At 35.2% G+C, this 13014-nt stretch overlaps 1 protein-coding gene across 3 annotated transcripts in view; it reads left to right on the top strand.

The window, feature by feature from the left end:
• The window catches only part of GRIK2 (glutamate ionotropic receptor kainate type subunit 2), a gene marked incomplete at both ends in the record, with an annotated part of 637516 nt that overhangs the window by 386821 nt on the left and 237681 nt on the right, over positions 1–13014 (top strand). For all 3 annotated transcript variants that reach the window (XM_080806625.1, XM_080806626.1, XM_080806627.1), the window contains 2 exons: positions 1865–2008; positions 4888–4995. In XM_080806625.1, coding sequence (XP_080662751.1) covers positions 1865–2008; positions 4888–4995 — 252 coding nt within the window. The remainder of the gene's footprint in view (positions 1–1864; positions 2009–4887; positions 4996–13014) is intronic.

The following is a 13014-nucleotide window of genomic DNA, read 5'->3' as shown; positions in this document are numbered from 1 at the left end:
ATAAATTATGTAGTACGTTTGAAGTACCCATAAAGATATATAATGGCTTATGCTAGACATATAGCTCTGCATAATCTATTTTTACATTTAGGATCATATCACATGCAATTTCTCATCTAACTGATTATTTTTCAAAACATGGCTTTTAGTGGTTATATAAAATACCATTGTGATTTTACTGTATTTCCTTCATTTTAACATTTGGTAGGTTTCCACTTTTTAAAAAAAATAAATCGTGTATGTAGCATTTGTTCTTATCTCTCACTTGCTTAGGGCAAATTCAAGAGAGAAATTACTGGGTTAAAAAGAATGTAGTTTTTTTTTTTTTAAAGCTCTTTCGTGGTGCAAATTGCAAAATTGTCCTTTCTCTTCCCTGGAGTAGTGTGTGAAAGTGTTCATGACTCCATACCTTTGATCACAGTGATATTTTTTAAAAAATGCATTTTATTTTGGAATCAAATCTGTCTTTCGTATCTTGGTAACTGTTTTTGCGACCACCTGTGTGGTATCTGAGATCTGTCTCCTGAATGTTACCTCAGGCCAAAGACAAATATCAGTCTAATCCTCAGGCTCATGACATATGCCCGTATCAACTCCATGATCCTAGTTTCACGCCGCAGCTATCAGAAGATGCGGAAGTAGTCAGCTGGTATTTACAAAGTGAAGGTTAGGAATGCAAGCTATATTCCCCAAAGATTTATGAACTATAAAATGGCATTATTATCATGTTCTGTCATTGCATTGTGCTCTTTAGCTGTCTTCCATTTTATGTGGTAAAGCTCCTTAGGATCCATTTGCATGAAAGCGACTGTGTGTACTCATTTTGTATTGTATTGTGGCAAACGCTATAATCTACAGGGTTCCTATTCATTTTGGAATTCATTTCACAGCTCACTAATTGTGTGAATGAGAAGAGGAAATATATGCTTTTATTCTGAGGCATGCCAAGCAGATGGCCCAAAGTTCATTGCTAGCATTACAGTCAGTGTGGCCCTCGTCCGTAGGTAGTGAGCCTGGCATCCATCCGTCAGACACAATGCGAGGCTCCATTTAACACAACATTTGAACGTCACTGAGCCTCTGGTTTGTTATGACTTACAAACATTTTATTTTTTATCATCAACTTCTAAAGTGGTCAGTCATTTGAGCAGGTGCAAACACAGTAGAATTCATATCCGTTTTACTTGAGAAGACAAAAGGAACTTTTATTCGTATGGAAATTTGGGGAAAAGGAAACAGTACAGGGGATTAAGCTTAGTTTGTTAAAAAGGGATTAATACATGTATTGGATTCAAAAACTGTAGCATCATTTCTGAGATTGAACCTTTTGAAAAATTAAGATGAAGAAAAGATTGGGGATTATATTTAAGCTTTTTAGGTGAATCTCCTTTCAAATCTCTTTTGTTCTTCCTATGCAAGGAAATTGTTTATTTATTTCATATATAATATGTCATTTATGTAACCATTCAAAATGTTCTCAGTTGCATTCATCCTGTGTGTGTGCATGTGATGTGTGTCTATGTCTGTGTGGTGAGACAATCAAACAGAGCCAGAGGGGATGACAAAAAAATAAAACAATGAATGTCTTCACACATATCCTCCTTTAACGGAGATACTAGGACAATATGAAACTGAGTTATCACTTCAGGAAAGGGAGCATAGGTCAAATGTTCTAATGGAGCTGATGTGGTAATTTGAACACAGCATCAAATTTAAGGGAACCAGAGCATCAGAAGAACTGTTGTCTCCCTTATGTGAAGGTAAAATGAGTATATATTTCTCTCACTCCTTCAGTCCCCTTCCAAACCTCCTCCTGTGGGTTTCACTTGTACTAACTCCATATTTTCTTGTTCTTGGCTTTCAGACTGATGCTGCTCTAATGTATGATGCCGTGCACGTGGTGTCTGTGGGCGTCCAGCAGTTTCCCCAGATGACAGTCAGCTCCTTACAGTGTAATAGACACAAACCCTGGCGCTTTGGGACCCGTTTTATGAGCCTAATTAAAGAGGTATGTCGGGTATGTTGGGAGAAGCACATCTGCCTAGTCTCTTTTGTCCTCAAGGTGAATGCATTGAGGTTATTTTAGTTTTCCTCACAGGTGACCTTTTACTTTTATCTTTTTTTTTTTAAGATTTTATTTATTTATTTGACAGACAGAGATCACAAGTAGGCAGAGAGGCAGGCAGAGAGAGAGGAGGAAGCAGGCTCCCTGCTGAGCAGAGAGCCCGATGGGGGGCTCGATCCCAGGACCCTGGGATCACGACCTGACCTGAAGGCAGAGGGTTTAACCCACTGAGCCACCCAGGCACCCCTACTTTTATCTTTTGAATTCAACTTTCTTTCTTTCTCCATACAGGCAAAATTAACACTTTTACTAAAAGATATGGAAGAAAAGGGGAAAAATTACATGACAAATAAATAAATATCTTTCAAGATATCTATGATTGTATAAACAGATGAAAGTCTGTGACCTATGATTTATGACATTGTTAGCTTTCACCTCCCTGAATCTTTATAGGTATTACTTTTCATTTATGTGGAGATGCAGTTTAAAGAATGTATTTTAGGCAGCAATTTTTAACATGAATGCCATTTGTACTCCACTAAGTCCCACGTTTTAAAGAATTGTTATTTACATCTATGGTTCCTAAATATAATGTCTAGTTATTGTCATAATATTAGCAGTTAACATAAAACAGAATACCTGCATTCAGAAAAGTGCAAAGTTTACTTCGTATTGTGTAATACAATCATTCTTATGGTCACATATCATTTCTGATTATAACTCTTATGGTTATAGACCAAGAATGCCCACAGTGAGGGAAAAAAAGGCAAAATTCTGAAGATCACACACACACACACACACTCTTCCTAGTTGTCCCATCATGACTGTCAGCTTGGGATACATTTCGTTTGAGTATAACAGGAGTTTTTATATGAAAGTGTAACTATGAAAATTTAATCTTTGCTAGGAAAATCACAGGAATTATCCCCACATAAGATTTTTCTTAATGGGCTTTAAAGAAATCATCAATTCAGCATATAATAAATTATTCATCTCAAAAATAAAAGTGAAAATAGGGTCATATTTAAGAATATGCCAAGTCCTTGGCAAAGAATACCCATGAATTTTCCTTTTGTGCTTTTTAATGTACTCTCCGATGGGTGAAATGACACTCCCTGAGGCATATGTAGTTCTTTATTTGTTTCGCATTCTACGTTTATGTCTGGTTTAAAACTGAGCATCAGAGAGCTGCAGACATAGTGCACAGGTTCGGGTGGTTAAAGAATTGCTTTCTGAATGAGGCACCTGAGCGTTCAGGTGTGTGTCACACAGTCCTATAACAAACAGTTGTATGAAGCTCACGATTGTATTTATTGTAAGGTGTTGTCAAGGCCCTTGTCCACTAAATCACAAGGTGAGCCTCTTTATGAGGACCAACAAGAACATTCCCCTAAAGTTTCAATGCCAGGAAGAGCTGAACTTCTCCTGCGTAGTTGGAATGTCTGACATTATGGACCCTGTATATTGTGTTTATATCACACTTTCCTCATTGCTTTGGTTGCTAGGTAGTTCAGAATTAGATTTGTGATTGCATTTTATTAGTTGTACATTCTTACCCAATAAACATTTCTTTATGCTGCCTCTATTCCAGATTGTTGTTTTTAACTGTTCTCTACTTCTACTTCTGTACTTCTTGATCAAATTGACTATTTTTGTACTAAGATGCATTTTTGTTGAACACCTAAAAGTATTTTCTTTGGAAAAGGATAGGTTAAATATCTTTTTCTTCCTTATTGGAGACCAGTTAACACATGTTTAAATTCAGTGATGACATATTGCAATATGTATATAGACACGTATTATAATTGTTTCTGTTTTATTTGTAATTTATTAGCCTAAAACTATTTTAGAATCCCTATTCGTAAGTATAGAAATACATGGAGCCTAACTAGTGTAGTAATAATGATATCCATTTGTAGTCCTTATTGAGAGGTTACTCATAATCTATTTGGTTTCATTTCTTTGGATCTTGGTGTATATTCTTTCAAACATTGTAGCTGTGAGTATATGTAACATTACTTGAAAATTTTCATATGTAACTTTTTTTCCAAGCTATTTCCAAATGGCAAATAATGGAAAACATTTTTTTCTATATAGCCAGCAGAATGAGAAAACTTTCTGTATTAAAAACAAACAAACAAAAACAAACAAAAAACCTCAGAAATTTGCTCACCTGTGATGGGTTTAACTCATTATATAATGAGATTGTTACATTTTCACTTCCTTCTACGTGGAAAGCTCCTTTTACAGGAAGTATAGCTTGACATGAATAATTTTGATATATTTCGCCCAGTCCCACTTAAGGGAAAATAAAGTAATAAGTTAATTATTCTAAGAAGAATGTGTATAATTGAAGTTGTATAACATAGGTTTTCCTAAATTCAGTTTCTTTCTCTGTAATAAAATAAGTTTATGTTCATATTAATATGAAGTTAGGAGTGATACTTTATAACAGTAATTCTATTTGCAATCTCTAGTGAGATATTCACTATCTCATGTATTATAATAAGTGACTAAATTATTCTCAGTTTGCAAAAGAGCTTTACTATTTAAAATAATCTTCAAATTTCTCATCAAAATTATTCATAGATAATGCATTATTTAAAATGAAAATTTATAATAAGTTGTATACTGAGACTAAGGCAACATCTATAGAAAAAAATCTTCCAAAGTTTAAAAGAGGAAAAAAATGTCTTAAAAATCAGTAGTGATAAATTTATGAGAAGTAATGAAAATAATTTTTTTGTATTTTTTTGTGTGAAAAAATGTTTTATCTTCTTTACTTGTTTGTGAATCCTATTTATTTATTTATTTTCCTATAGGCACATTGGGAAGGTCTCACAGGCAGAATAACTTTCAACAAAACCAATGGCTTACGAACAGATTTTGATTTGGATGTGATCAGCCTCAAGGAAGAAGGTTTGGAAAAGGTACTTGAGTCATTCAACTTACTTACTTTAATTATTAAATGCAACAGATCCTAATGAAGAATAGGGAAAAAGTTCCTCTTGTAGCCACATTTCATTAACATTTAACTTTATTGAATAACTCTTAAAATACATATTTGATTCATTATGCTGAATATAATAATTGAGGATTAGTATTCAAGGATAAAAAGTGTCCTAAGACAAATAAGTATTTTATTTTCTCACCAAGTTTTTCTTATGCTTTGAAATGCATGCAATCTTTATTAGCCTTGAGATTTAATATAGTAATTAAAAATATTTATACTTATGTTTGCATAGACTTTCCTGTTTGGAGCAGGTCATAAAGAAAGATTAAATACAGAAGTATTACTTCCATTGCTGGGTCATATTCAAATGAAATGTCTCACTTAATGTACACAAAGTAAATTATATATACATAAATACATTACACTGCTCTATCTTATTTGATTCTATTCCTAGGGTAAAGTCAGACAATGATTACAGAATTTGGGCATATGCTTACTTTAGAAATATTTTAATATAAGTTGTTTATATTTATAATATATGCATTAAAGTATTTTTTTCTGATAGATTCATTGAAAGTTTATTGAAAAGATATTTTGGTGAGAACTTAAGAAAAAAATTGGGGCACCTGAGTGGCTCAGTTGGTTGAGTGATTGCCTTTGGCTCAGGTCATGATCCTGGGGTACTGGGATCAAGGCCCACGTTGGGCTCTCCACTCAGCAGCAAGTCTACTTCTCCCTCTCCTGTGATCTCTCTCGATTTCACTCTCTCTAATATAAATAAATAAAATCCTTAAAAAAGGGTGCCTGGGTGACTCAACCAGTTAGACATCTGCCTTCAGCTCAGATCATGATCCCAGAGTCCAGGGACTGAGTCCCACATGGGGCTCCCACTGAGAGTCTGCTTCTCAGTCTGCCCTTCACTCAGCTTGTGCTCTCTCTCTCTCTTACTATCTCTCTCAGATAAATAATAAAATAAAAATCTTAAAAAAAAAAAAACCTCTTCAAAAAAAGAAAGAACTTAAGAAAAAATTATATTTGAGATAATATTGTTTTCAAGATAGTGTCTTATGTTTCATTTAGCTATTAAACATGAAGCATTACTTACAAATGGAAACTGAAGAAGGAAATTGAATCAGAAGAAGGGCTCTTATAACCTAAAAAAAAAAACAAACATATTTGAATGTTGATTCAAATAATTTTAGAAACAGAAAACATACATTTTTGATAACGTTATCAAGATAGGAAGAAATACATCATGACAAACTGATGACTAAAGTTGACAGGAATATTACCTCTGCCCACTGAGAGTTTCAGATTGTACCCTTTGAAAGACCATGCAAAGTCAGGAATCTTTTATAACAAACTGTAAAACAAATATTCATGAGGCAGTCACTTTCTAACTGCCTTGCTCCCACAATGATAATATTATTCTTTACCCAAGACTGGAATTGATAATGGTGTGGTTTCATCAGCTCTTATGGGTTTTATTCCAATATTTACTGGAGATGTTGTTATTTTATTTTTTTGGAAGTTTGCGAGTCACTAGGATGCACTCTGGCCACTGTTAGTATTTTAACACATCAATAGAGAAATGGCAATGTCTTTCTTGTTACCGTGGCCCCTGTAAAGGAAACAATAGAAAACCTTTCTCTAGGCAATAGTGGGTATTATAGAAAGACCCTGAATATAATGGTTACAAAGTACATGGGGTGATCAACCAGAGTGATAAGCAAGGTACAACAATGTGAATTATACTGTTGCCTTGAGATTTCAAAAATAGTTTGTATACTCCTCTGAAATTTGAAATTTTGTTTTGATAAATTAATTACACACGATCTTTATCTTCAAGGGGCTTTTTATAGAGAGTGATCAGATAACAGACTAATGGAAAACTGCTTTAAGCTTTAAAAGAGCTATAAAAGACTATTTCTGAAAAAGGATATAATTAAGTAGAGTCACGGTATATGAGGTGCCTAGAACTAGCCTTTGAATAATGGAAAAGTATTGATTGGTAGAGATTGAGTCATTGCAGAAAAAGGTAACAATATGGGGAAAGACATAGCTACTGTTTGATTTGATCATTTTATACACACAAACACACACAGACATGCTCACAGAAGTAGGAGACAAAGCTAAAGTGCTAGATTTAAGTCATAAAGTGAGCACCATGTTGAGATGTTTGCAATGTATTAGTATATAATATGAATTCAAAGAGAGAATAGCCTGGAGGTCTATGGGATGTGTGGAAAGATATTATAGTTTGGAATAATTTTAATATGGAGTCATGAATATCAAACTGTTCTGGTTGGGAGTGAGAGATGAATAACAGTGAGAGAGGCAATAACTGAATCTTCAACAGCATTGTTAGTTCAAGGAATAGCAGAGCATTGGGATTGTGCTTTTAAGGAGTAATGGAGGAACCAGGTGATAAAAGTAGAAGCCAGTGATAAAGGCATCAGTCAAAGATTAGTGAAGAAATTAGTGAGGAAAATTATCATCAGAAAGAAATTGGAGGGGTGCCTAGGTAACTCAGTCAGTTAAGTGTCTGCCTTTAGCTCAGGTCATGATCCCCAAAGTCTGGGATCAAGACCTGCATCCAGCTCCCTGCTCAATGGGAAGCTGGTTCTTCCTCTCCCTCTGCTGCTCCCCTGTTGTGCATTCTTTCTCTGTCAAATAAATACATAAAATCTTAAAAAAGAAAGAAAGAAAAGAAAGAAGTAAATTGGAACAAATATATAGAGGCACATAAAGTACTGAGGTTGGGTGAAGGTAAATTAGAAAAGAAGGGTAATTAAAAGCTCAAATCAAATGCTTTAAGGATCTTCAGAAATTAGTATATAAGGGAATGCCTGGGTGGCTCAGTCAGTTAAGCGTCTAACTCTTGATTTCTTCTCAGGTCATGATCTCAGCGTTGTGAGATCCAACCCCACATGGCACTCTGTGCTGGGCAGCAAGTCTACTTCAGATTCTCTCTCTCTCCCTCCCTCTTCCTCTGTCCCTCCCTACCCCTCATCACATTCTCTCTCTCTCTCTCTCTCTCCCCCTCAAAAAAAAAAAAAAAAAAAAAAAAAAAAGTATGTAAGTCATTAACTAAAAGGGGGCAGTTGAATTTAGTTTAGTCAGATCTTAAGAATAATGGATATTTTTTTGGCAATGCCATTGTGACAGATTTGACTTTGAGTAGTAGGAATAAAGTGCTTCTAAGTAGCAAAATGTACTCATTTTTTTTTAATCCAGTAGAATGGTTAGGAGATCCAGGTATGGATTCAGGCCAAATTGGGCTCAAATCCTTGCTCTGCCATTTACTATTTATGGACAACTTTCCTACCTTCTCTAACACACAGTGTATTCAGCTGCATCAGGCGGTGATAGCAGTATCTAATTCATGAAGACTAATGAGTCTTGCCAACTTTACTTTTACTTTGTCCTCAAAAATGTAGTTACCAACCCATAGATGTAAAGACAGAGCTCTGACCTTGATAGAGTTCACGGTTTGGAAGGCTCAACCAATAGTGATCCAAGAGACTTAAATTACAATTCCAAATCTGTCACAAGTGTGTGAACTTCACCCTTCCACCCAAGTTCTCTGTGCCAAATTCCTCATCTCAAAAAATGTAGAGTGCAAAGGACTTTCCTCTGGAACAGGCAAAAGTGTGAATATCATGGCCTTTAAGAGAACCTAGAGATACAGTCTTTATAGATGTCAAGGCTAAGAATTTGATTATCCTCGATTCTATTTTATCATGACAAGGTAAGGAAAATGAAAAAAATGTGTAAAATGATAGTTTTATCCATTACTTCTCATGCCTACTACCTTTTCCTTGCTTTATCATGGTCATCTTTGTCCAGCACACTTCGTTTATTCACTTGATCCTCTAACAAATATAGAGTGAACCTCTACTTTGTGCCCTTAGGAAGGGTATACTCTATTGAAGGAAACCTGCCAATAATAAATGGATGCACAAATGTACAATATAGGATTAGGCAATAGTAAGTTCTAAAAAGAAAGATGACTTGTTTATATGTTCAGGGAAAGGAGTTTGGGGTTGGAATGAGGCTATGAACCCATCTTTCCCACTTAGCACCCAGAGATCATATTGAATCTTTTCCATTCTATCTTGACAAGAACCTTGGTTGGAATGCAGCCCATTTAGCCATTGCCCAAGAAGGGTCACTAATACTGCAGACACAGCCAGTCACATCTGTCCAAAAAAGCCCTCCAGGCTGTGGCAGCGCTTTCTCTGGAGCAGAGGGGGAGAAATAATGGGGTGGGGTGAACTGCAGGTGCCATTCCAGATTTTGTCTTCCTTAGGCAATAGGACAGTTTTTTTTTCAGTACTCCAGACTAGGAATAAGAAAATAAGAATACATGGTTTTCCCAGCTTGAATTCTTCTGTTCAGTTTGAACACCATATTGTGTATTCTACTTCCAAAATCTCTCTCCACATCCATTGTTGTAATTGTAGCCAGGGTACCCTTCACCTGAACATCTGTATTGGGGCCCCAATGAGACCTGTCTATTCTCTTTCCTCTTACAATTCATTCCCCAGATGTCAGCAACCAGACCAGTGTCTTCTAAAACAAATCAATCCATGTTATTGCTCTATTTAAATCCTTTCACTTATTCCCAGTGCATTTTCATTAAAATCCAAACATGGTTTACAAAGTATTGCCTTCCTTGCCCCTCAACTCTCACTACCATCTTAGATGTTTTCTATGCTTTAGTAACACTGGCTTTTGTTCATTTTTTCATAGACACAAAGCTTTTTCTATTACTTTGCCTGTAGAGTTTTCCCAGCCTGGACAACTCACCACTAGCCCTTTGCCCAGATAACTCTTACTTATCCTGGGGGGGTCACAGATTAAGTCTTTCTTCCTTAGGTGTCCTGTAACCTTGACCAAATTTAACCTCATAGTGCCCTGTGCTTTTCCTTCCTGGCACTTACCACAATGTGTAATTATGTATGCTCTCAGTCCCACTATTTACGTATTCAAGGCCTAGGAAAGTTTCTGGCACAAGTATATCCTCAAGAAATAGTTATTGACAATCGAATGAAGGAAGGTCACCATAAGAACCATAAGAAATATTTCATAAGAATCACAAAAAATAGAACGCTTATTCAAGTGTCTGGTGTACATTTATTTTCCTATGACGCAGCAATTTTTTTTTTTTTTAAATTTTTCCCAGTTTGCCCCCTACTTAGACATTGGGAACAGAGAACTCCAGTGGTTAGTCAGTGGGCTGGGGTTGTGAGTCAAGGCTTCAAGGGGTACAGGATTTTAGAGTGCCCGCAAAGGCAACACTGAAGCCTGAACTTGCGAGAAGGCCCAACGTACCCTGCATAGAGCACTGTAATCCTGATGCCCCAATTCTGCATTAAAGAGGAAAAATAATTCTTCTATTTATAAAAGTTCCCTTTTTTTTCATCATCTAAGTTTATGGTATGGAAATAAGTGTAGACCACTTAAATGAGGACACACAAGTTATTATTCAGAGCTTGCTGTAGCACTTGGCATTTGGCAGAGATGCAAAGGCGGGCAGGTCAGTGGAAAAGCTTTACAGTGGAAAAAAGGAAAGGCCTCCTATGCACTCTGATTGGAGAGTGTTGGCAGGAGGAAACGTGGACCGCTGGCAAAATATAGGAAAGCTGTGTGTAATTGAACAGATCTTGACCATTTGGGGCAGATTGCCACAGAGATTGTGGTTTGACTTCCCAGATAGTTTGCTCCAGAGGCTCTGGGTCAAGTTCTATTTCATACATGGTCAGACTGTTGTCTGTTTGTATACTCAGTCTGTCAATGGAATTGCTGAAGTCACTTGGAGGAAGAGAAAGAAATAGCACAAATAATAAGGTCAAGGAAAATTGACACGAGGAAAGTAAAAGTGTCATCATAACTGACAATAAAATGAAATTTTTTTAGTTTATATTTTTTCTTTGAATATGTAACTAGGATACGACTTACCACTGGAAGTGGTTTAACCTTACTTACCTAGTCCTCTGAAGCTTAACTATGTATGTAGTATTTAATTAAATACATCTTCCTAAGAAAGACCAGCTTCAGTTGGAAATAAACACTTGATTAAATGGCATAAGATGTTAAGAAACATTGAGAAGATGCTCAGAATGTAACTTCACAAGGATTCTGAGTAAAGCAAAAACAGTTGGAACCTCTTACATAAGAGAGGTTTGAATTGAGTAATAACACTCCATGATAATGGTATATTTCCATTGCAAGGTGAATTATCTAGAGGCCATTTTTGGAAAAATAACACTTTATACTTAAAAAAGAATTTTTTAAAAGAAACTATAATGCAATAATAAAATCACTTATACATCTGAAACTAATATAACACTATATATTAATTATACCTGAATAAAAAATAAATAAAATAATAATAAAATCACTTATTCCTACTACATGATTGAGTTTTCACCAAATGTTTTACAACCACTATATATGTCATGTGCTTTCCAAAAACAACAACAAAAGTCTCTGCTCAAATGGATTTCTATTGTATTAGGAATATTAACTTCTAAGTAGAGGTATTAAACTAAAATCATTCTTGTGTACCTCTCCTATCTTTTTTCTAGCAACAAAGTTAGCTATTTGTTTTGGTTACTTTGCCAGTAGTATTTTTGAATGTGTTACCTATATTAAAATAGAACTTGGAGAATAGAATTCTCTGTCTCCTCAATGGAAATTATCTAATTAGTCTTTATACAAGTTGACTTTGTGTGTTAATATTATATTAATTTTGAAAAAAAAAAAAAAAAGTAAGGATAAAACCAGTACATTTCTCTGTATGCACCTTGGGATGTTTTTATAATAAAATCAGCTTCTAACTTACATATCCTTAGGGGAAGTTTTAAAAAAGAAAAGTGACTACAAAAAACAATTTTATGGAATACATGTTTGCCAATTTCTACAAAGTTAAGAAATTATATATACAATATAAAGCAAGATAATTCATATTTGTAAACTTTTCTAAAGTGTAACTTTGTCATAGTTTACTTTCAAGTGAAGCTTTCTTTCAACTTTTGATGTCATTTTTTTTCTGAACATTTACTGCCTGCATTTGGACCCACTACTAGAAACTGATACCAATAACCCATAGGCTTCTTACGGAAAACTCAAATATTTTTATAATGTATGGAGAAGGTGAAAATTAGTGGTGAAATCCTGCCTGCCTGAGTTTACAAGCCTAGATGTTCTAAGATCAGAACATGTTTCAAATTGCTTTTTGAAAAACTTTTTGTAGACCATACATATTTTTAGAACAAGTGGTAATTTCTATAAAAGTCTTTACTATTGACCTTTCTCTAGCTTGTAGAATCCTGCACTCATTAACTCCCTAGGAAAAAGGTGTCTGAATGGAATTTACAGTCTTCAAAATTTGTCTAAGTGTGAAAATCCACACTAGATAGGTGACAACTATTTCTTTGATAGATTTCTAGATACCGGATGAATAGCAGTTTTAAATCTTTCTCTCTTTGATGGCATTTGATACGTGTATTCTGGTCCCCATGACAACAAAGACCACCAGCTTTCCCAGGAACTGAGATGTCTTTTGCTTCTCTGTAGGAAAGCAATGCTAATGGTCATGTTGACTAGTCAGAAATGTGTTGTTGGCTTCTTAAAAAGCAAAAATGCATCCTAGTCCAGATCCAAGCCTAGTGTTTTTCTTTGGAGATATTAACCATTTAATTTGTCTAACTCTTACATAGAATTCATTATATGCCCTGTCTTACAACTGCACTGACATTTTTGGGTTGTGTGTCAGTGTGTTTATAACTGTGATTTTGCTTGATAAGTTTTAACCTTCACAATGATGAAATAGTTAAGAAAACTCTTTACGGATGACATTATGTTTGGAAATCAGTAAATTTTTTTTAAATTTTATTTATTTGACAGAGATCACAAGTAGATGGAGAGGCAGACAAAGAGAGAGAGGAGGAAGCAGGCTCTCTGCTGAGCAGAGAGGCCCATATGGGGC

Source organism: Martes martes, assembly GCF_963455335.1.
Source record: "Martes martes genome assembly, chromosome: 6".
Taxonomy (NCBI): domain Eukaryota; kingdom Metazoa; phylum Chordata; class Mammalia; order Carnivora; family Mustelidae; genus Martes; species Martes martes.
This window is presented reverse-complemented; position numbering and strand designations above follow the sequence as displayed.